At 38.7% G+C, this 25797-nt stretch overlaps 2 protein-coding genes across 8 annotated transcripts in view; both read left to right on the top strand.

Moving 5' to 3' along the window:
* The first annotated feature begins 264 nt into the window (after positions 1–264).
* The window catches only part of LOC105384396 (transcription factor CP2-like protein 1), a 44733-nt gene continuing 19200 nt past the window's right edge, over positions 265–25797 (top strand). For 2 of the 7 annotated variants that reach the window (XM_048625635.1, XM_048625417.1), the window contains exons 1-8: positions 265–494; positions 8082–8285; positions 13404–13903; positions 20848–20959; positions 22173–22296; positions 22445–22532; positions 24498–24599; positions 25066–25165. In XM_048625635.1, the coding sequence (XP_048481592.1) occupies positions 13693–13903; positions 20848–20959; positions 22173–22296; positions 22445–22532; positions 24498–24599; positions 25066–25165 (737 nt within the window). In that variant the 5' untranslated portion in view covers positions 265–494; positions 8082–8285; positions 13404–13692. Of the gene's footprint in view, positions 495–8081; positions 8286–11480; positions 11905–13403; positions 13904–18285; positions 18791–20847; positions 20960–22172; positions 22297–22444; positions 22533–24497; positions 24600–25065; positions 25166–25797 lie in introns of those variants that run through there. The other 5 variants (XM_048625512.1, XM_048625484.1, XM_048625448.1 and 2 more) reach the window with 5 other exon arrangements.
* On the top strand, positions 1314–3347 carry LOC125488564 (probable inactive tRNA-specific adenosine deaminase-like protein 3). The gene is made up of 2 exons (XM_048625705.1): positions 1314–1498; positions 1767–3347. The coding sequence occupies exon 2, from the start codon at positions 1885–1887 to the stop codon at positions 3004–3006; it is 1122 nt and encodes a 373-aa protein (XP_048481662.1). The 5' UTR covers positions 1314–1498; positions 1767–1884; the 3' UTR covers positions 3007–3347.

The following is a 25797-nucleotide window of genomic DNA, read 5'->3' as shown; positions in this document are numbered from 1 at the left end:
GCTCTACTACTCTACTTTCTAGTGACTACAAAATCAACTCTGACGAAACTAGTACAAATAAATAGTTATGTTATTATTTTGATGCCGAAATTATAACACAATCACAAATTTATTACGTGGAAAGGAGCGTGTAAAACTGTTTTCTATTTCTGTCAAACCAAAACGTCATTTTTTTTCTTAAATCTAATTGGTTAGTTTTATGTCATTTTTCATATGAACCAATGGTAGCTCAGGATTTTACAAATGTGACAGATGATAGGAAACAATTACTTATTTTTAATGGCCGTTCTCTGCAACAGGCGCTATCGTGTTTCGTGTTTTTAATTTAATTTCGATATCTTCGATTTAAACGACGCATTTCCTGTAAATTCTGGTTAATTTTATACTATAACTGTTTGAATTGTGACCAGTTTTGTATTATTTCTTAAAACATTGCCATAAGTGCCTCCTGCGTCTTCACTGATAAAGCTGGGAAGTCTTGAGAGATATTCAAGGTAATTTCTTTATATCTTTGTATCTTTACATGCTACGCTAGGTAACTTCACATAACGAGACGAATCGCAAGATTATGTTTCACGTGTAACTCATTAATTATCGTGAAGACTTTGGGATACATCATTGTGTTATAGATATCTACACATAAATTATTGTTGAGTAAACTTTAGGGTTTTTCCATCACGAGTGTTAGAAAACCGGTCAAGTGCTAGTCGATCTTGCATGCAAGGGGTTCCGTCATTAAAAAAACAAGTAATGTATCATATTTGGGATCTTTTAAATTTATTCTATTTTATATTAATATTGATAAAGGAAAAATACATTATTACAAAGTCCAGTGTAAAATCAATGCTTTGGATTTTTCCATCCTAAATTGACTTCGTTGCCTAGTACCCTATTGTAGGTGAAATTCTTATTTTGAAGAATTTACATACTAATCAATCTAAAAGTTATTGGTAAAAGTATTAAACCAGATTTATTCTCTTATGAAAGCAAATATAATTATAAATCATAATATCTAGATACAGCATACATCTGCATACCATTAATTACGAATGTTATCAGCATAAAACACTCACATAATAACTTGTAAACATAACATGTTTGTACTGTAGACATTTCTGTAAGATAATGTTAGGTAAAATTATCATTCATTGATATAACTCAGACAGATATGAGAACCATGACTATCTCTATTCATTAATATGCCTAATCCATAGAATTGTAACTGGTCATAATGTGTGAAATATGATATAGATAAATAGCTATGCACTATACAATAGGGGTGTCACTACAAAAACTTAAAACATGTTTAGCTATGTCAAATGGCTTATAAATCTGACAAATACCATTATAACCAGCTGTTAAACATTTTATGATAACACACTAGGTTTCATTTGTGTGTTATTTTCATGATTCTAATCCGTTTACTGTGATGTAGTGAAATATGGATAAATGAAGACAATGGCAACATAGACATAGTAGTGACTGAATGCTTAGTTAAATATAAATAAATAAATAAATATGTGGGGACATCTCACACACGGCCTCCCGACCCCAAGCTAGGCAGAACCTGTGTTATGGGTGTCGGAAAGCTGATATATCTACACAAATACATAGATAGATAACACTAAATATAAATATCAACACCCAAGACCCGAGTACAAATATCTGTCTTTAAACAAATATCTGCCCCAGCCGGGAATCGAACCCGGGACCTTCGGCATAGCAGTCAGGGCCACTAACCACTACGCCATTCGACTGTCAGTTAAGATTTAAGCTTATATCAAGAATGAGCATCAAGCGAAGAGACACCTTCGGTAATGCAAAACTCATATCATTTCAGCAGAAATAACTGAAAAAGCTGAAGAAACACACAAAGAAAAAGAAATGGCATTAGATTCTGCCGAACCAGAGCCAAAGAGGATGAAAACCAGCAATAAAATTGAGGAAAAACTGGATGAATATTTGAAAAATATGAAATCTGCTACGTGGAACCTCACTCCAATTGTAGAGGAAGATCTTTACAAGCCTATACCTGTGGTTCAAGCCTCTGTAGGCGTTATAAGAGACCCTAAAGATATTTCCAAAACCATCTTAACACTGAATGAAAAAGTACCAATGAAGGAGTTACAGCATTTAAAACGAGCGCAAAAGAAAGAGATTGTCATATGTCCGCTCAGTTATTTAAATGGTGCAAAGATTGAAGAGTATGTAGAAAACAATGTGAAGGAATTAAAAGAAGTGTTTGAGGAGTTCAAAGTGTGTGATGTTCCATCACGTCCGCCGCAAGTGCGGAAACAATTTGAGGAAACCAACAAAGTATGGCCGTGCAACTTTCACCCTAATAAGTACAATGAGAAGCTGGTCAGTGGGAGCTTTTACAATGAACAGGAGCTGAAGACCCATAGACAATACATGGAAATGGTATTTGAAGTTACCAAGTTTTATATGAAAGAGTTGACTGCCACAAATATAGATTCGGATAAGATTTTAAGGAATTTAAACACCTGTGTAGTGGTGGACCCAAGTATACAATCAGTAGTGGCTGTTTGCTTCGATAATCGACTGAAACACCCTGTGCAGCATTCTGCCATGTTGGCCATAGACAATGTGGCTAAAACACAAAATGGAGGATCCTGGGTGGCTGACAAAGAAAAACTTGAAACCATAGACAGCACTCTCCGTGGCATAGATGAAGAACTGTGTTGCCATTTGAAAGAAAAGTTTCCGCAAGTAAAATTTGGCGCCAAAAAGTTTAAAAGTAAAAGGGATATGTCAGAAGAAGAGATGCAAGGGAATGATATTGGTCCATATTTGTGCACCGGCTATTATATTTATTTGCTGAATGAGCCATGTGTTATGTGTTCTATGGGCCTGGTGCATGCGAGAGCTAAAAGAGTTTTCTTTTGTTTCGACAACAGTGAGTTTGGTGCATTGAAGAGTAAGCTGAAGTTACAGACCATAACAGCTTTGAACCACCATTTTGAAGCTTTTACTGGTTTCCTTTAGTTTGTAATGTATTTTTAATCGACATAAAATAACATTGTGTACAAATTGTTTTAATCAACTTGAAATATGACAATATTTTTAGTGTACCTAAGCATAATAAAATATATTTTTTTACATTAACTATGACTGATATCATGTGAATAAATTTTGCAAACAAACACACCTTTTTTAATTAAGATATAAAAAACGTTTAGCCTTGACAAACCTATTTCCTGTTGGTTCATCAACTCAATGTAAAGGTGAAAAGCACAATACCTAATAGTATCGGTGGTAATAGGTGTACAATGTTAAGGCCTATTCGGACCTAAGCTATTTCGCAGTTGCGGTGTCACTATATTTAAGACTGATCTTTATGCCATTAACTAAAATTCGATTCTTGTACCTAAACAAATAAATTAATGTACTTTTATGGTTTTATCCAGAGAAATATTCACACAGAAACTTTTTCAACATCCTAACTTCCTAACTAATATAATATTATAAATGCAAAGTAACTGTGTCTGTCTGTCTGTTTGTCTCTTACTCTTTCACGCTAAAACTACTGAACGAATTTGAATGAAATTTGGTATACAGATGGTCTAGACCCTGAAAAAGAGCATAGGCTACTTAGTATCGCGGAATTCCGACGGGAAAACTTTTTAAGGCGAAGCGAAGCTCGCGGGTACAGCTAGTTTATTATAATTTCAGGGGGTATGATGAGTTGATTAGGCAGCTAATTAATCAGAAGCATTCAGTGGGACTCGCTAGAGAGCCAAACTGTTCAGTACAGTATAGTTGGTTTGCGAGTTTTTACTCCGATCGAGAAGCGGCGAGTAAACGTGAATATGGTTCGAACGATACTTTCGATACCGAGTAAGTATCGATACTTACGTTCGCGATAATCGATACTTCTGGGCCGATACTTTTTCGGTATCGATACCCTCGTCTCGATACCACATGAGTACTCGGTATCGATGCCGTAGGGCGATATTTCGAACCCTAAACGTGAATTTTAAGGCGCGGGAGAGTCGCCACCTAGCGGTACGTACACGCGCTGTCGTAAATTTTTAGTAGGTTTCACTACTTATACGGTTTAAAATACGGTTAAGTATAAAAAACCTTACAGTACCAAAGACCTCAGGCTGTGAACCGTATCGCCGGAATTAATAGTGATTTGACATTGTCTGTATCGCAATAACTTCACGAGGCTGTCGGCTGATGCTTGTCTGTTAGTTTATTTTTTATTACTATTCCTGATTATTCCTGATAGAAGCAGTGGCAATGGCGGATGCAGCCAGTTTCTACACAGAGTGTTCCTCCAGAGTGTCGAATACACCCAACAAAAATAAGACTCACCAAAAGATACATTATGTTGTGTTGTGATAAGTTTTTGAGCTCATAATTGAATACCCTCTATAACAAAACAAGAAAAAAAACTGTTCCGTCCACAAAACGTAGGTGGCTTCATTAACACATTCTTTAAGTTGAGAACTCTGTAACTCGAAGTTGAGGTTCTAGGGCCTCAGAGGTCTACTGTAAGTACATAATTAATTCATCATCATCATCATCATCACGACCCATTACGTCCCCACTGCTGGGGCACGGGTCTCCTTCCAATGAAGGAAGGGTTTAGGCCTAGTCCAAAATAATTAATTCATTATGTGAGTTTTACATGGTTCAACTTAATTTCATATGAGTCCATTCCATCTTCAGACAGACTGAAGCGTTGCGTTGTTGCCCTGCAGCTCGCAGCAGATGCTGAGTCTGCCCCTTTTGTCTCTAATTTATTATAAGTTTATTTTAATTTTAATAAGTATGTGTTATTGAGACAAATAAAAATATTTTTCTTTCTTTCTTTCTTTCTTTCATCTTTGCCCTCAGACTTTCGACACTTCGTCTTTTCAATTTATAAAAGTGGGTCCCCCCTTAAATTACCAACCTATTTAGCCGTCATTGAGCCTTACCCAATCTCAATTGTGTCCCCCCTCTTATCTAACTTCATTCAGTAACAGATTCGGCTGCACTCTAGTTGTAACTTGCGTTTTGGTGGCATTTCAACGCAGTTATCCAGTGCCTATAGTATATAAAAAAATACTTTTATTTTTTATTTTGTTTGTGCATGTGCATGGCCAGTGTTTCTTTCAAAATGGGTCCTTTTTGGAATAGATGCGCTTACGACGCTATCTGGTGAGGTTTTATTTATTCTTTATTATCGTTAAGTTTTAAGATTTTCTTCCTCTTCCTTATATTGTTTTCTTCTTCTTTATCTTCTAAGCAGGAAAGAAGCCTTGACTGCCGCTTTCACTGGTCCACTAAAGCGAAAAAGTGATATAGGAATGCTATGCTTTTGAAGAAATATAATAATATAAGCTGCTACATTTCCCTTAAAATCTGCAAGTTGAAGTGTAGCTGCGATGTATCGAATAACTATTTAATAACAGTAAAGCGGTCTTAAGATTTATAGGGGCGATTATTAAAATTTCAGAAAACGCTCTTAACACTTAATATTTTAAGTACTTACTAACCCACGTTATTTTAATATGTCTACTAACAAAATTTATCTTAGTTATCTGAATAAAGAATTATATATATTATTTAAATATATTAACTCTCTGTTTCAACTTTAACCTTACAAATAGGTACAGATTACCCACTTAAAGCCATGTCCTTATATGTAAATGCAGACAAGAAATACCTTTATACATTCCCCTTAGAATCATCCCCATAACTGTACCTAAGATCTCCAGCTATGCTAGAATAGCTAGACCAACCTATTCACCGGCACTAGCTGGAACCAAATCAATCTGGATGTAATATATCGACGACAATACTAAATCTCAATTGGAAGCCCACACACCAACACAGCACTATAGTCTCTTATTCAAAGCGCTTTAAGAACCATATTAGCGTTTGAGAGGAAAATTCAAAATGGCGACGGTTAATTTTTGACATTCAGCCGTGAACATGCGGCGTCGCACTTACGCTCTACGTGATAAGGTCGATATTGCGCTGTATGATGGAAAACCAAGATGGCGGTGCTTAATTGAACGACAAAAGCTGGGCACGTGTATAATAGGTACATGAGAATTGACTTCATCCTTCTGATTGTGAGAAGTCTAGGGTTTCGTTTTTCCCGACCTTTTTCTGTTCCCGGGAAACGGGATTTTTTTTCAAGATTTCCCGGGAATTCCCGGGAAACGGGAATTTATTTTAAATGCTCGTTTTTGCTATTTTCGGGTATTAAAACACTATCAATTAAATCAAATATACTTTAAATAACTTTTACTTTTATTACTCGTATAGGTAGAAAAAGCAACAGTCAGATAAATTAAAAACCAAAATTATAATGATTTGTTTTACATGCAAAATCATTTGTTTTTCTTAATTGTAAATTAAACCAAAGGTATTATGATTAAAAGTTTGAAAATAATATTATTCAAAATTTATTACACTTGAGGCAATTTTAGAAAAATTAATTCATTCAGCGATTTATCGCTCAACCTACTTGTTATTTTAGTTTTTTCTCTGCGTTAGTAATTTTATAAAAATAAACGCGGACACAAAACCGGGACATAAAAAAAATATAATTATAAACAAACAAAAACCCGACTGCACGCTAAAAAGGTGAAAACAAGTCCCAATGTTAATGAAAAGTATCGTAGGCGGGGACCACCAGAGGTTTCACCATTAAGCTGAATGTTACTTAGAAAACGGCTTTGTGTGGCCGTCAAGTTGGTCCCCGGAGTCCCCGCCTGCGATACTTTCCATTAACATTGGGACTTGTTTTCACCTTTTTAGCGTGCAGTCGGGTTTTTTTGTTGGTTTATAATTATATTTTTTTATTTATAAATTTTAGTTGTTTTTATTTTATGAAATTTTACGTTAGTGATTGGTCCGACCGATTTCGGCCATGGCGACCACTTCGACCCCTAGTTCTGTTGGCGCGCGTGCGCCCTAAGATGGCTTATATAGCCGATCTTTGCGGCGAACCCCCTTGCACAGTGTGGGCATGTGAGTACGCCGCCGACATAATTATAGTTGATGGCGGCAGGTGGACGAGCTTTTAAGTGGTCGCGTTTCGCGTCTAATTCAGCTTTACGCTGCAGCTCGAATTCGCGTACTCGTCTTGCCACCACCCTGCGCCATTCAGGCCGTTGTGCCGCCAAATCTTCCCAACGAGAGGGCTCAATGTTGCATCTTTTCATGTGCCGCTTCTGAACATCTTTATATCGGAGGAGTTGTCCGCCAGGTTTCCGCTTACCCTCCTCTAGTTCAGAATAAAAGATGCGCTTCGCCACTCTCTCCTCCGCCATACGCGATATGTGACCGCACCACCGAAGTTGTCGACGCATTAAATAGGCCTCAATGCCACCAACATTGGCCCGTCGCAGAACTTCGGTGTTACGCACTCGGTCAGACCATCGGATCTTTATGATGGATCGTAGGCATTTGAGGTGGAAACATAAACATAGCATATAACCATCGCGCCATCAATACGCTTCTAACGATACCTCATACATCAAAATCTATCAAGCCGTTTAGGCTATAGGAGGGGACAAAGAAACAGACAAACATACATACACATACATACAATCGAAAAACATTACTCTCCTCCTTCGGCAGTCGGGTAAAAAATATGACAGGCGTCACACTACCGTTAGCTTTTACATACTCTTTGGTCACATATGTAAAAGCCGATATTTTTTTTGGTTTTAGGTAGGAGAAACAGAGAAATAAAGATGAAAATATATCATAGAATCTATGAGAAATAATACCCGGGAATTCCCGGGAATGATTTTTTTTTCCCGGTTTCGGGAATGACATATTTCCCGGGAATTCCCGGGAACGGGAATTCCCGGGAACGGGAATTCCCGGGAACACGGGAACGAAACCCTCTGAGAACAGAAGCTTGAGATATGGTGTCGTGATAAATCATGCAAAATCTGCCCCCGCGGCATGGATCCATTATCAAAGTCGATAAAATCGCTTCGCCTCACCCTTAAAGAAATCTTTTGCCGTGGGAAATCCGGGATAAAATGTAGCCAGGGTACCGAACAACAATATTTTCTAACTGTAGCTTTATTCATTGTTTCCAGACCCACATCAGTGCGCGTAGCTCTGAAGCTAGAACGAGACGACGTTACAGCCAAGCTGTACGCTAAAAAGGGATAGCAGCATATACATGGAAATCACCATCGCTGTCCACACTAAGAAACTTACCGAGGCAGTTTTACAATTTGGTGTTCTACTCATTTGACTGGGAAGACAGTCGTTTGCTGCTGTTTTGTCGGCTGTGAATGGTAAGCTAACAGTTTAACTCGCCAACTACACGCATGCCTTGGTTAAATTTAGGTAATTTTTCCGATGGGACCTATATACATTGGAATTTTAGTGCACATCCACGACCCGTAAAAGAATGATAGATCTGTGTCTAAATCTATCTGCCACGGCCGGAAGTCTAACGCTCTCAGTAAAATATCCGTTGCACCTCCTTAATTTTGGAAACTGTACTTGAGATCTCAAGATCAATTAGTCCACGCAAAAAAAATGCGCTCATCCGTTAATTGTCTCTAATAAATTTCAATTAAAGACCCAATGAGCTTGAGACTCGCTTCTCAATTATACTTTTTAACTACAAATTGCCAAGCGAAAATGTCTCGAGGTTAGCTGTTAACTTTTCGGAGCAAATAAAAACATATTTTCCAGAGGACTATTCATTCCGTATTCGCATTCTAAGAATACTCTTCATAACTAGACGATAAGGAATAAGATGGAATCTTAAACTTGCCATTTGACCTTCAAGTCTTTATACAAGGCTATTCATCCATCCATCGCTTTTTTTTTTTTTTTTTTTTTTTTTTTTCTTAACCTCTATTGTCCCACTGCTGGGCAAAGGTCTCTCCCTGAACATTCCACTTATCCCTTTCTTGGGCCTGCTCACACCATTCCGTGTTAAAATTGTCCAAGTCATCCCGCCATCTCTTTCTTGGTCTGCCTCTGCGTCGGCGGCCGTTGTTGGGTATCCATTTGGTGGCATTTTTTGCCCACCTCTCCGGCTGCATACGGCAGACGTGCCCCGCCCAGTCCCACTTCAGTTTAGCAGTCTTGGCACCCACGTCAGCTATTTGAGTTTTGGAGCGCAGGTCGGTGTTGCGAATGCGATCTGTTCGCTTTACTCCCAAAATACTGCGCTCCATCGCTCTCTGACAAACCTTGAGTTTGGACTTTTGAGACTCAGTCAGTGACCATGTTTGAGCACCGTAACCGATCCATCGCTATTCAGTCTAAATGTCTTACCGTCAGGATCTTGTCCTCACGTAAAATAGCAAAACAGATCAAGAGGAAGCTAAAATTTATGAAGATAGTCTGTTCACCCATATGTCTTACGTGTTTAGAAGTCTAAGGTCTTTTGTCCAGCGGTTAGAAGTGTGCGCCACGGCTGCTTTTCCTGTGGGGTTACCACCACCAAAAATAGCAATGAACAATCGCTTGTCAAATCTGACGAACTTGAATGGATCGGACAGATGTTTGACAGGCGAGCTACGCTGCTTATGGATTGTTGATTGCTAATGTATCTGTGGTGGTACGGTAGCTGTTCCATGTCATTATCTGTTTGCGATCGAAGTAGCTCCATCTCTTTATGGCTACGTTCATTATAAATTCACCGCACAGATAGCCGGTTGCTCGGTTTTTTTCCATATGAGGTCCTAAATTGATTTTATTACTTGCCCGAATTTTAAATGGCTCGCCTCCAGGAACAGTGTATGTGTTTGTAGATTCATATGGTTATTAAAATTTATTGTTTAATAGAGTATTAGCTTAAATATCATATATTTTTTTTTTTTATCATAATTATTTATTTAAACACTTTATTGTATGTATATGTTACTGTAAAAGCCCGAACAACGGTAAATCCTAGGATTTACCAGTAAATCTTAGGATTTACCAACATGAGTTGGTAAATGTAAAAATGGGTAATTTTTTCGGGCTTTTACCATTAGAATTTGGTAAATGCTAGGTTTTACCACTGACACCTAGTAAAAGTTGGTTTTGGGAATAAAACAAAGATTAATTATTACCTATTCATTTATTTCAATCAAAAATTTAAATTATTTTCTTTCAGAATTTATATTATTTTTTATGAACAGTCATTTTAAAACCTTTAAATCAACATAATTATTTTAACAATGTGTAATAATCATATATTTTTTCATTTTGTAATTATTATCCACCTCTAAATTATTTCCTAAATAGTTAAAATTAAAACTATTAAAATGTCTTCTCAAAAACATAACAGAATCGATATTATATATTTAATTTCATTTTCATTATAACTTTATTTTCACTCATTCACTGAACGATAATTTAAACACGGAAACCGGAAGTAAAATAATTTTCACGTATTATTATTGTTGATGTCGAGTAAAGTAGATTGCAATAATAAATATTTCTTAAGTTCGGTTAGTTATAAGTTATCATCATCATCACGACTCATTACGTCCCCACTGCTCGGGCACGGGTCTCCTTCCAATGAAGGAAGGGTTTAGGCCTAGTCCACCACGCTGGCCTAGTGCGGGTTGGTGGACCCCAACACAAGCAAGCTTGTGCTGAGCAAGTTTTCGGGTAAGAGGGCAACCCGACTGTCAGACGTTTTCAAGCCGCCCGAAGGCCTCTGACTAGGCTTAACGACTGCTGCCGAAGCAGCAACCGGGACCCACGGCTTAACGTGCCGTCCGAAGCACGAAAGCATCCAGAAAAGAACCACTTGAAATCGGTCACCCATCCAATGGCTGACCATGCTGGTTGTTGCTAAACCTCAGTGATCAGTTACGATCACTTAAGCCCGCTCGACTACGGACGCTTTGTTCGACTACGGAGGTTATAAGCTATAACCTGGCTTTTTCAACATTTACCGTGCCTTAATGTAAATCCTAAGATTTACCAAGTGAATAGTGGTAAAAGTGCGAATCGCAAAATCTTTCGGGCTTTTACCATTAAGAGTTGGTAAATCTTAGGTTTTACGCGTAAATCTTAGGATTTACCGTTGTTCGGGCTTTTACAGTAACATATACACAAATTACACAGTTTAAAGTAAAAGTTAACAAGTACAAGAAAGAACAATACAAGTATATATATACAAAGGCGGACTTATCGCCTAAACGCGATTTCTTCCAGTCAACCTTTATGGTGTGGAAATAAAAGTAAGCCTATAACTCTTAAAATAATAATCATCATGGATTCAAGGCTTGTTTGATTTTAAGAGGCCACACCACTTTGTCTTCAGGTTGTCGAAAAAGAGGTGTAGCAGCAGAAAGGGCAGAGAATCATCAATCATTCCAAACATGCGCTCTTTGCAATTTCTATGTTCGATCTGGCCACTACTCTGTGTGCCAATTTAAAAACAGCCAGAATAAAGCGCTCAAAACATTCAACTACAAGAAACCTACAGAACCTCGGCTAGCTAGCACGGTACCCTGACCCGTGCATTGTGACCCTGTCTTCACAAGTGGTCCCAATTGTCGTCTCATCTTGCTTTTCGCGTACGCCATTGGCCAGTCCATTAATGACAATATGGCTCACTTATTTATCATTGCCGTCTACAGACAATCAACCAATTTAACTGCCCAAGATTCTGCTCGCCTGTTTGCCTTTACTCCTTCGCGAACTCGGACCTCGCTTCAGGATACTGTCAATTGAATATTGAGAGCACGTTCTATTTTCTCGACTGTGTTCAGAAGATATTCAAAATGGTGGATTGAACCACTGAGATGTACCTGAAAGACGGCGATGGACGCATTCTGGAAGTCCTAATGTGGTTGTTCGCCAATATGGCCTTAACACGTTGATTTGTGCTAAGATTGTGACAGTCTTGTTCAGTGATTTTTGTTTGGTGTGTGTTTAGCTGGACTCTTTAGAAAGGTGAGAAATCAGGGATATTGGGTTGGCGTTCAGTGTGGTCGGTTGCGACGGGTAGTGTTTTTGTGAGTTTTCGCACGAGGTGTACCCTAGGGTGCTATGCTGGGTGACCTATAGTTTTTCATATATTTTAGTTTATATTTTTTCCTATATTTTTTTGTTACTGTACACATTTACTTTTTACAATATCGATGATAAAATACAAACTAATTTAACGTTATTTCTAATGTAAATAAAAGTTTATATCTAATAGGCAGTACAAGCAATTATTTTAGTTAGTACACTAAGTATGTGTGTAAGGATAATAAACAAGAAGCATTATGATAATAAAATTATAGTGTCGCTATGGATTATTCACTTGAGTCCGCTACGGTGAGTATTTATGAGAGATAGTCCAGGAGTAAACTGAAAGATACTCGTATTTGCACATAGAAGAAATAATTTATACCCAGGAAAAAATTGTTTTGTGACATACGCCAGTTCAGTAGGGTGGTTCAGTAAAGATAAAAGACGAAAGCTAAAGCGAATTTTATTTTATTGCAACACTAATGCTACGACTTATTTTTGATAGATGATAGAACTACTAACTGAAAATAACATTCACCTTTGGACCTCATCCGACGCCATCTTTCGATTTTATCTTTGCTTATATGTCAAGAGCGGAAACTTTTACTGTATCGAATAGTAGTACCTCTTGTGTTTGCCACCGACTGGCTCTAGATTTTTTGTGTTTGTCTGTTGGGTTTCCATAGTGAAGTAAAAAGGCCGGCTCTCGGTCTATCGACACGCATATGATATGCCTGGTCAAGTTACCTGCGATCATCCGTGACATACTCTTGTCTTCGACAGTACACTGTGTCTTTTTTTACGTTGCTGTGTTGTGATCGAAATTATATTCAGGTACTAATTATTGTCCATATTTAATTTGGCATGGCTTTCCTGTAGGAATGAAGAGATAAAAAATAGCATATTCTGCTAGATTCTGGAATGGTCTCTGAGGTCGAAGTTTTTTATTCTTTTCTCGACAGCATCTGCAAATATATAAAACTAGGTGTTCCCGCGAAATTAACTTCGCCTTAAAAAGTTTTTCCGTGGGAATTCCGGGATTAAAAGTGTCATATTTTATGTCCATACGCAGTCGGCGCGTCGTCATAGCGTTTTTCCCTGGGCAGTCAGCGACTGACGCTATTATGACTAGCTAATCATTTACCCATGATGACAAAATCGACACCAGCTATAGTGTTTGTCACCGAAAAAAAGAAACAGTAATCTTGGAACATCACCCAACGATATGTTAGCGTGTTAGTGGTGTCCACATACAATATCCTCGACAATCTCAAAGTAATTGGTTAGTAGGTACATATGACCCTTTAAACAGCCCACTAAAGTCTATTAGTCACTGTAACTGTACCTTGAAGTACATACCTTACCCTAGACCCTTTTCGACCAAACGGTCACAAATATCCACACCAACCTCTAAAACCACCTCTATCCATTTCCAGGAGCCGTAGCTACGACCAGAGACAGTCAGCCGCGCGGATAGCCAGCCCCAGCCCGAGACCCCATGGCTACCACCCCTGCCGCCCACCGACACAACCCCCAAAGCCCAACTATGCTCTTAAAAATCGAGAACGCTCTCTTACAAAGACACCGTCAGCGCGAAACCACCGGAATCAAGAAGCTATACAACTCGTTTTTCGTCTTGTTCTAACCAGTGACGTCGGAACTGTAATCATCATTCATTCATCATCACATTTGAGAGACTTTTTCGGCCATGGAGCGTGACGTGTGATGGAGTATTGTAGTGCCATGTTGGAGGAAAGTCGCGATTTCTCGTGGGAGACCAGTGTTAGGATGAGTTGCGTGGGGCGAGATGTTGAGGAGTTGGGGCTGATGTTGGAGGGGGGGCGGAAGCGGAAGTGGCAGGAGGGGGGGAAGATGATGCGAAGGGAAGAGGTGGACGAGAGGGAACAGAGGAGGATGCCGCCGAAGAAGATTATAGGTGAGTTTTAGAATATAATAGATTTATTTGACAATAACATACAGATAACCCATTTATAACACCTACTATATTTGTAGACTGAAAGAGGTATGTAGGTAGGTATCATAAGTACTTAGGGACAAGAAAAAAAAACAGCTATGATTGACACAAACAAATGCACTCAGTATCATATAGTGTAGGTACTCTGTGCTTAGTATAATGCGGCGCCGTTTTAGTGTAGTATATTTTCGGTATGTATAGAGCGTGAGTTTGAGTGGGTGACTTACACACGGCCCCTTCAAAATGCTCTCTATATGCTATAATGCTCTGTATATCTCTAATTCACCACTTACCAGCTGGCCATGCTGGGCCCAAGCTAATGTGCCAACCTGTCTACATCTCAACTATTGACTATTTTTGGCTCATAAAAAAAGATTTTGGTATAAGTTCGTTATTTGAAAAGTTGGCTTAAAAATACATTCAATAATCCTACTAGGTTGACCCAACTGCTTGAAATAAGACCGCAAAACTAAAGTTTAAAGGGTGCCGGATAAAATAAAATTAAACCACCCAGCGACATCTATTGAAAAATCCCCGTATTTATACCAAAACAATTCTTTATAATTAATTATAGTTCCGTTATCTCCGTAAGGATGGATCTATGTGTCTTTCGTATTTATTTCCTAAATGATACCCAGTATATTCTTAATAATACACATTTAGGTACTGCCTCTTCTCGCTATGAAAATATTTTTTTATTTTTATGTTGTTCAGTGTCCCACATATCCAGAATATATTTTGTGATACTTAAATGGTTTGTGATGGATGATATGTGAACTTGAGTTCTTACCCTTTATGTTGGTGATGACGATCATTGGCTATAATAGCTGAAATGAAAACATTGTCAAAATAACGCCTAGCCTAGCTCTATTTACTACAAAAAATATCACTTTGGCATAAAAATATCATTAAATTAATAACATTTCTAAAACCAATTTCTTATGAACAAGTTCTATTGATTCAGCATCGCCAGTCAAAGATAAGTTAATTGCAGATATGCCTTTGCTTTGGTAATGACTACTCATTAGTAGCGATGCTGAAAACGTAGGTACAGTCAAACTATTAAGTCCTGACGATAAAGAATGCTATTGTCAGTTATTTACATACATTATAAAAATAAAATTACGATTGATAAATGGATTTTTAACGGATTTGTCCTTAAATAAATATAATAGATTGATTAAACACGGTATTTAACAATTACTTAGGATTGACTTCCGTTTTCAGGACTATAGTTTTACTGTAGGTATATTTTACGGTCAGACTAGAGAGGAGCGAACTGTTACGTTTGAAACGTATTTTTACATGATGTGTATTATTTTACCAAAATCAAAACAGCACACTTTCTGCAGTCATCTGTAGTTATGTTTATTTAGAACTTGTAAGTACTTACTGCAAATTAAAGGGCTACTATAGGACCTAGTGATAATTTTACGAGTAAATTATTCAATTAATTGGCTTCCCGATAATAGCTAACATGAATCTATGCCCAACTTCTGTAGCAAGTCACTTCTATACGATACCACATCTTTGCCCCCCAAAGCTGATAATGAACTAATAAATTATCAAGTGACGTCTCCACAAACAAAACACGTTTAGTACAGAACTCTACGCGGCGGAATCCAAACGCATCGATGATCATGTTATGCGAAGTGTCTATTCTAGAACACTATGCCATCTGTGGCCTTTGGAGTGAGTGAAAGTGATGTTTTTATAGTGTTTTTTCGTGATTTCGGCAAGTGTAAAAGTGGTCTAAATCATATTGAATGTGTATTTTTGAGTTTGGACTTTGTAAGGTGATAATTTGTGTCGGATCTTGTATAGGAATGGTCCTTTCCATGAGTTTCTGCTGTCTTGCAAGTAACGACGTCAGATAAAAATAAAATATTTGTTGATATGTATCTTGCTAAGAAATAAGTGTTTATAGAGGTAATAAATGATCTCACTGGAGAGTAAACAAGGAAAAAACGTTTAGGAATTGTGCCTTTAATACAGATTTGCATCTAGATAATAGCTTTATGTGGGGTAGAATAGATTTTAGGACTAGTGGGTGGGACGCCCTGTAGTCCGCTGTAGCGACGATTTTGGACGGTTCTACCTTTTTTGGCCTAAGATTTATTTGCCCAATCTCGTATTGCATAGTAATGTTTGGTCAAAGTCTCGTTTCGCCGAAAATCGTATGGCATAAATCTCGATTAGTAAAAAGTTATTTCGCATTATCTTGTTTAGCCTAATAATGGTATGGCCAAATCTTGAATAGCCTAATAATAGGTTTATACAAAGTAATAATATTTATTTGGCTTTAACTTTGACGGAGCGTCTCTCTATAGCGAAAACTGGTGCTTTGTATTGTTTCCGCTGTTTGGAAAACGCTCCGCTCCGCTTTGCTGCGCTCCGCTTTGGTTTTGATGAACATGTGCACCTAACACGCTCCTCCTCGCTTTGCTCGTCGTCGCACCTATCTTTAGGTTTCGATCTCATGGGGTTTGTAATAATTATATTGCTCGTTAACTCTGATGTTTTAATCATTCAATATCTCGATTTTCGGGATGTAGGAGAAAAATACCACAATTTGTACATTTACTACATACTTAATATATTATTTATTAAGATAACATAAAGAGAAAAAAGATTATACATAGGTATATACGAACATAAATTTGAGCAAACGAAACTTAGGTGTTTAAAGATTGTGCCTAAAGAGTTTTAGACGAAACGAGCCTTATGCCACATAAGTCTTGGCAAAGTGATGGTTCGGCCAAAAAAGTTTAGACCATACGAGTTATGCGAAATGAGTTTTGGTCAAAAAAGATTATGCGAGATGAGGGGAACCCATTTTGGACAGGTAGCCTGTAGTGATTGGTTGAGGAAGTCTTAAGGGTGCTAATCCACCAGAGATGTGCTATGCTATATGTTGCTATGGATGCGTTTGATATCAATCAAATATATTCATTGGTCCACATAGCATAGCACCTGTGACGCCCTGAGTCACCGTTTTTCGCCTTACTCTACCGCTATTGCAGCAGACTGTAAAGGGACCGTTGCTCCTTTCTTGGACCTTCGTCTATGCTGAAGATAACCTCACATTTATAAAGTCTATATTTTTTTCCTAAAATGTTATTGGAGTATTCATCTGGTCTAGACTCTAGGTCATTAGGGTGCTTTTCCACCAGAGATGTGCTATGCTACGATGCTATGGATGCGTTTGATATCCACCAATCATATTAAGTGGTGCACATAGCTTAGCACTGGTGGAAACGGATTCAACTAAGATATGTTTTTTGTATGGAATGATGCGTGCTATGGATGTGTGCTATGGATGCGTGCTATGGATATGTGCTATGGACCATCGCGAGTGGTGTAGCTATGTATGTGCAGAGCAGACCTACAGTATGCCCGCGTTTTTCACTGAAAGTAGACATGCCATCGTGGAAGCAAATGCGCATCTTTCTCGCACAGCTACTTTGCGGCGGCGCATCTTCGTAGCGCATCTTCCTCGCACAGCTACCTAGCGTAGTATTGGTGGAAACGGTCACATATTTTCGTAGCGTAGATATCACATCTTCGCAGCATAGCTGCATAGCACATCTCTGGTGGAAAAGCACCCTAAGGATAGTATTCAGTCTTTGTTATTGTTTGTTTACTTGAATGGAGGTTGATGCACTTTCCCTGTATTGTAGTTGTATTTTTATTTGTATAGGTGTTTACTAGGTGTTGTAGATTTTGCTAAGAGAAGTACACATCGAATGACGCTTCCAATTTCGTTGATAATCCTGGTAATACAACTGAATAATATAAATAATTATGCCTTGTACTAATTTACTTCCTTGCGAGGTAGGCAGTTGATGCATTGCTGCATCTAATTTTGCTGCTACATAAATATTTTTATTTTAGCCAGATCTATTTTAGCAGGACAGGTGGCCTTATTGCCATTTCTAATGTGTTTGAGGTCTTTTTTATGATTAATTCAGTATCAATCGTACACTGCTGGACAAGTTTTCCAATATACCTTTCCTATAATAGTCGAGGTGAATAATTTTACAGCAACCCCTTACCGGGTATTGCCTCTTCCACTACATGTTTCCACTGAGTTTCACAACCCCGTACCCACGTTCTATACACTACATACTACATTATCATGCAGTTGAAACACCAGGTCACCAGAGGTCGCCACTATCACTCGCTAACTAGATGGAGCCGTGTAGACACGCGCGGGGTCACTAAGGTTTTGTACTTGTCTTGTACTGGGTAGTTTTTTATGTGGTAGAGTAGTGGTTGTTGGGTGAAGTCCCGGGATCGGTTAGACTACGGTTGTTTTTCACAATTTAGACCAATTTGTAGGATTTGTGACTGTTTATTTTTATAATTTTTTATTCCTTCATTTCAATAGATTCTAAATACGCGAATAATATGCGTCAGAAGTGTTTAAATGTTGTATAAGGTGACCGAAATGATACACATACGTTGTGAGTTATCACACGACACCAAACTTGAAATGACTCTGTGTAAACTGTACTTTATGTGGACGTTAAAGTCATATTTATGACAGTGAGCTTAATTAAAGTGAATAAAACATACCCAAAAGTGTTAATAAAAACATACCAAAACCAATAGGTACTAGTCAAAAATAAAAAGCTTCACACCAAAAGTTGTAACAACGCCATCTAGTGGCCAACGACGGGAACAATTGCGATCACCGCCAACTAGTGACAATGGTGGAAGACATGATGGGCATCCTCCCAGGGCGAGTGTCAGCGGCTGCGGTTCTCGAAGTGGCGGCGAGAGAGGCGCGGGAGGGGAGGCGCTTCGACGCACACGCCTTTGCTGCGATCACGTATAATAGTTATGGTAATTTGCCGCTTTTTTGTTTTTAGGGATTAGCGCCATCTAGTGGTATTTTGTAGAGATGATGTAGAGATTTAACTTCTTAAAAAATATGTCTTTAATCCAGAGTTTGTACTCGCAAATGCCTCACCGTCAGTTATATTGTAAAATAAAAATCTATCGTATGAATTATTTAAAACATACAACAATATAACATGTTGAACCATAGCACAGCACTCGGCACAATAGACAAGGTAGAAATATGAAGAAAAATACTTTCCACAATTCACTGACCATGGGCCAAAGTACATTATAAACCTTACAAACTAGAAACAATAAAGCAAATACATCATTAGCCAAACCCAAACATATTAATAGTAGTTAGTTATAACCAGTATGTCAAATGGATTCACTATACACAGGTCACAAGACCACCCGATAACGGATCGATAAGTAAATTGTTTACTTACTAATAAGTATATTGGTAACTAGCTTGACCACTTTTAAATCGGTAATTTACTTTAAATACTTCGTAGGTACATATTGAAATAAATGATCGAATATAAATTTTAAAGGGAATATCTTTTGTACAGAGATTTGGGCTACACAAATATCTGATCCACTGATTTAGGTAAGTAGTTGAATAATAATGACTAAATTTACAGCTGAGCAGTTACAAACAGCTTTATATGTATGTATGTACTAGCTTGATATCCTGCACTTGGACTATTTCCTGCAACGCAGGTCCAATGTGGTTTTGTGAATTGGTGGGTTCACTTGACACATCTAAGTTCTAGGTGGCAAGTTTCATCACGATGACCGTAAGAATATACACTACTAGCTGTTTCCGCACGCTTCGCTTCACCTTCAAAAGTTTTCCCGTGGGAATTCCGGGATAAAAAGTAGCCTATGTTCTTTCTCAGGGTCTAGACCATATGTATACCAAATTTCATTTAAATCCGTTCAGTAGTTTTGCCGTGAAAGAGTAACAGACAGACAGACCGACACAGTTACTTTCGCATTTATAATATTAGTTAGGATAGTTAGGATGTATGAACTAGCTTGATATCCTAAACTTGGACTTTTTCCTGCAACGCAGGCCCAATGTGGTTTTGTGAATTGGTGGGTTTACTTGACATATCTAAGTTCTAGGTGACAGGTTTCATCATGATGACAGTAAGAATATACACTGTACATAAATGCATGAATATAACGCTAGTTATCTGTTGAGCTACAATACCACCGGCGTAAAGTACTTATATTTTTCACATCTGGGTTAATTAGTTATGACTTTATCACAACTTTTAATCTTCTTAACGAGTAGGATGGTAGGTTCGTACTCTTACAGCGATAGAGTAAATTAGGGCAAAACAGTGTACAAGTATTATCTAGTTGCTATGCTCAAGTGGTAATAGGTTTTTCAAATTTAGCCGTTGTTTTTGCTTAAAAATAAGCGATGACGAGGACTAAAGCAATATTAGAGCTCATTCACACGAAGACGAATCGTGATTTTTCACGAATCGTGTTTTTTCACGTTTCGTTATTTTTTTTGACGGGAGCAATGCTTTTTATATACCCATGTTCACACGCTTCACGAATCGTGAAAAAAGACGTAGACGGATACGTCGGTCACTACGGTCATTAGAATAGATACCGAATCGTCAAAGACGTATCCCGTGTGAATGCGCCCTTAGTTGTTCCATAATAAAAAGGCCTTAGCAAAAAGTAAAATGCTGTCAAATACGTTATGCATCTGGCAAATACCGTGTCAAAAACCCGTTAAATACGTTTTTGTAACTTTTGTGTTGTAAAAAGGATACGTGTGATAATATGTATGATCCTTATGTTCAATGGTAATGTATGTGATGTGCATCGCACTTTTGATTTGAACCTAAAATACCAGGCATAACGGCATAACCCGCATAACCCTTATCATCAGGAAAATAAAAGAACATTCTAAAACACAAACAAAATAATCTCCCACCTAGGTATCACATTAAAAACAATCGTTCCAAAAATATCATCACAACTTTTCCCCGCATTCATCACACAATTCTCCTCACAAAGTTTTCCCTCCGCAGCTGCAGTGGGCGACATGGGCGGCAGCGGTGCGTCGTCTGCGTCGTCACACCTGTCGCCCGGCTGGCAGGTCAACGACCTCGACCTGGATCTGCCGGGAGAGCTGTCTATGAAGTGAGTTTGGTGATTTTATTAACCGTTTATTACTTTTATAGCTACAACAATTTTTCACTACAAATGTTTTGTACCCAAAACCATTAAAATTGAAATTGATGTGGGAAACATGGTAAAGGTTAAGACCTAACGTCCGTAATTACTTGTTTCTATGTCTTATGTACCAAATCGTGGAAACCAATATTAATGAATTGGTTTTCCGCGTGAGCGTCGCGTGAAGTCGCGTCATATTTAAACAGGTTTCCTGTTAAGACTTCCGGAATAGAAAGCGAAACTAATCATGTAGTAGATTTCCTATTATCCGGCTCGAAGGACTGATATATAGTGATATACCAAATTTATTATGAATATGCAAAAAAATTCAATTCAAATTATTAAGCAGATAAACTTTTCTATGTATAATACCTACGCCCGTAACTACAACCCGCTCAACAAAACAGTTCGTATTCCCCCCGCAGCGAGGCGCTGCTGTCGCTGGCGGTGTTCAAGCAGGAGGCGCGAATTTACAAATCATTTAGTTTTATCCGGCTCGTAGGACCATAAAATTTGGATGTAATTCTCCACACTTATCATGATTAATTATCATAAACTTCAATCATTTAGTAGTACCTCCTAAACTACAACCTGCTCAACAAAACAGTTCGTATTCCCCCCGCAGCGAGGCGCTGCTGTCGCTCGCCGTGTTCAAGCAAGAGGCAGATTACAAATCATTTAGTATTATCCTGCTCGAGGACCATAAAATGTGGATGTAATACTCCACAGTAATAATGATTGTGATAAACTTTTCTATAATACTACCCTCGTAACTACAACCTGCTCAACAAAACAGTTCGTATTCCCCCCGCAGCGAGGCGCTGCTGTCGCTGGCCGTGTTCAAGCGAGAGGCGCGAATTTACAAATCATTTAGTATTATCCGGCTCGAAGGACCAAAAAATGTGGGTGTGATACTCCACACTAATTATGATAATGATAAACTTTTCTATAATACCTACGCCCGAAACTACAACCTGCTCAACAAAACAGTTCGTATTCCCCCCGCAGCGAGGCGCTGCTGTCGCTGGCCGTGTTCAAGCAGGAGGCGCGAATTCACAAATCATTTAGTATTATCCGGCTCGAAGGACCATAAAATTTGGATGTAATACTCCACACTTATTTCGATTATGCTAAACTTTTCTCTACTACGCCCATAACTACAACCTGCTCAACAAAACAGTTCGTATTCCCCCCGCAGCGAGGCGCTGCTGTCGCTGGCGGTGTTCAAGCAGGAGGCGCCGTCGCCGCCGGGAGCCGCGCCGTCGCCGCGACATGCCGCGTGGCAGCCGCGTGTAGAGCGACAGGTCAGTTTAATCTATTCTATAGGATACCAGCTTACTGCACACAAAAATGCTTGAGAAGTGTTTAGTTACCTACTTAGGAACGTTTCCGTACTTAGCATGTCCAGCCAATAATTTATACAAAGACTAATAAAATACTCGTCTATTGCAGATAACAAACATGGCGGTGGATGCTCCACGAGACGCGATGGAGGAGGGGTGCCAGCAGTCGCCTCCACACAACGTCATGAGTGCACACGGTCAGTAATCATTCTCATCATCAGCTAGTAATAGTCGAATTACTGAGCATAGGCCTTCCACTTGCAGCCACTACCGGCCACTATGGTCATCAGTCCAGCTGGCCAGAGGGTGTTCCACGCTTCGCTTGCCTGTTCGTGGTCTCCACTGGAGAACTAGTCTGTCCCACGGGCCTTCAGGCCATAATCGTACATTTCTGGACACAAACCACAGCACTACCGTCTGCTGAACCCATTTCCGATACTATTGGGCATTTTCCATAATTATTTAGCTACTTATCTGACGGGTAAGTAATACGAGGTATAAAAACGCATGGTATAACATTCACAAGGTATACGCCCATATGATATAAATTTATTAAGTATAACGATCACTGTGCATAACAAACGAAAGGCATAATTACTAAATACATAATTTCGTAAAGAATAAAGTTCAAAAAGTATAATTTCAATTGATATAACGATTAAAATGCATAACGTTCAAAATATATAACGTTTATAACATATATTCTACAACGGATATAATTATCATAATGTATAATGCACAAATAGTATAAAATATTGTCATATCATATTTTCATTATTATCGACGTTATGTAGGGGGAACGCTCCGCTCCGCTTTGGTTTCGACGAACATGTGCACCTAACACGCTCCTCCTCGCTTTGCTCGTCGTCGCACCTATCTTTAGGTTTTGGTACTAAGGGTTTTCACACCGTTATTATTATTGAAGCTATGTTGGGAGACGCTCCGCTCCGCTTCGCTGCGCTCCGCTTTGGTTTTGACGAACATGTGCACCTAACACGCTCCTCCTCGCTTTGCTCGTCGTCGCACCTATCTTTAGGTTTTGGTACTAGGGGTTTTCACACCGTTATTATTATTGAAGCTATGTTGGGAGACGCTCCGCTCCGCTTCGCTGCGCTCCGCTTTGGTTTTGACGAACATGTGCACCTAACACGCTCCTCCTCGCTTTGCTCGTCGTCGCACCTATCTTTAGGTTTTGGTACTAGGGGTTTTCACACCGTAATTATTATTGAAGCTATGTTGGGAGACGCTCCGCTCCGCTTCGCTGCGCTCCGCTTTGGTTTTGACGAACATGTGCACCTAACACGCTCCTCCTCGCTTTGCTCGTCGTCGCACCTATCTTTAGGTTTTGGTACTAGGGGTTTTCACACCGTTATTATTATTGAAGCTATGTTGGGAGACGCTCCGCTCCGCTTCGCTGCGCTCCGCTTTGGTTTTGACGAACATGTGCACCTAACACGCTCCTCCTCGCTTTGCTCGTCGTCGCACCTATCTTTAGGTTTTGGTGCTAGGGGGTTTGACGGTGTTGGGTAATTAAACACAGATTATGTTATATGTTAGGTATTATGTTTTATGAACTTTATACTAAATGATAGTATATATTTTAACCGATATACGTAATGTATGTTATACGAATTGATATTAGTCCTCGTGAGTGTTAGTTATTTTGATATTATATGAAATGTATGTTATAAAAATTGAATCTTATACCTTATGAAAATTTAGATTTTGTTGTTATACGTAACGTTCATTATATGTTGTGAACGTTATTAATGTGAAATTATACATTTCGTTTTTATACGTCGCAATACGCACCCTTATCTGACAACTTTACATCGGAAATAAGAACCAACACCAGAAAATTATTATTATAAGGCAACAATTTATGATTTTTCATTTCTGACACTGATGTGGAACGAATTGTTCTTCCTCCGTTCTTCTCCTTAGACAGAAAGAGCCCCCCTTATCCGAACGGAGAGTAGTTGGTAAAAATTGACGTTCATCAGAATTTTTTTATAGTTGTACGATGAATAAAAATATTTGACTTTGACTTTGTTCTTCATTCTTTTAGGGATACCAGTGAAGTCTACCAACTTTTAACCGTTACAAAGCGTCATCAGACTGTAGTAAAACATAATAAAACCTTGTTTAATTCTTCGTTACAGGCAGCCCAGAGAACATGGAGTGCAACAACATGGGCCCCGCCATGACACAGATGGGGTACAGCTCACAGGACCACCTGCCCGAGAACAAGAGTAAGGGAAAAGGTCTTTTCATTTACAACTTCATATATTTTAAAAAGTAGTTTGTACATAAATTACTATAAGAAGTATTAAGAACGCACTTGATTTAAACCGAACGTTGAAGCTACCGCATTTAGCAATAACTAGCTGTGCCCCGCGAGCTCCGCTTTGTCTTGAAAAGTTTCCGTGAGAATCCCATAAAAAGTATCCTATGTACCTCTCTCAATCTCCCGACTACTCTGTCCTTGGCCTTCCTCTTTTCACCACCAGTTTAAGTTCTAGCGGTCTGGAAGGCTTCGTTTCGAACATTAGGGCCTTACCACAAAAACTTTCACAGTATTTAACCGATGTTTAACGCTGTCAAACGCCTATAAAATCTGTCAATAATCGTTTTAAACACTTGTTAAACAATGTTTAAAGTTGTTTGTGGTAGTGCCAGCATATATGGCTAGTGACACTTCATCTAGATAACTATCTATGTATATTTCAGATCAAGCCGGTCTGCTGATGTGCTCGCCGGTATCATCTCTGGAAGGATTCCTTCATTCGCCAGTCGCGCGCCATGACAACAACTTTAATGATGACACCAGGTAATTATAATGTTGTTATGATAACTAAACACTAGTACAGTACAATATAAAAACCGGCCAAGTGCGAGTCGGGCTCGCGCACAAAGGGTTCCGTAGCAGCAATTACAGTTAAATCAACCTATCTCAAAAACTATAAGAGATACTTTGATCAAACCAAAAATCGTTGAAAGAGTTAATTAGCATGCATCACCTCTATTTTTTTTAGAATTTTATACCCCGTAGTTATAAAAATAGAGGGGGGGGGACATACTTTTTACGACTTTGAGAGCTGATATCTCAAAAACCGTTCACTTTAAGAAAAATGTTTTTTAGAAAACTTTATATCATTTTAAAAGACCTTTCCATTGATACCCCACACGGGTATGTACATCGAAAAAAAAAATTTCATCCCTCAGTTACATGTATGGGGGGCCCCACCCCCAATTCTTTTTTTTACTATTTAGTGTCATATTTTTGTAGCGGTTCATACAACACATATTCCCATCAAATTTCATCACTGTAGTACTTATAGTTTCCGAGTAAATCGGCTGTGACAGACGGACAGACGGACATGACGAAACTATAAGGGTTCCGTTTTTGCCATTTTGGCTACGGAACCCAAAAAATGGCGGCCGTCAAATAAGTGCGAGCAA

This window comes from Plutella xylostella, chromosome 2, assembly GCF_932276165.1.
Source record: "Plutella xylostella chromosome 2, ilPluXylo3.1, whole genome shotgun sequence".
NCBI lineage: Eukaryota > Metazoa > Arthropoda > Insecta > Lepidoptera > Plutellidae > Plutella > Plutella xylostella.
This window is presented reverse-complemented; position numbering and strand designations above follow the sequence as displayed.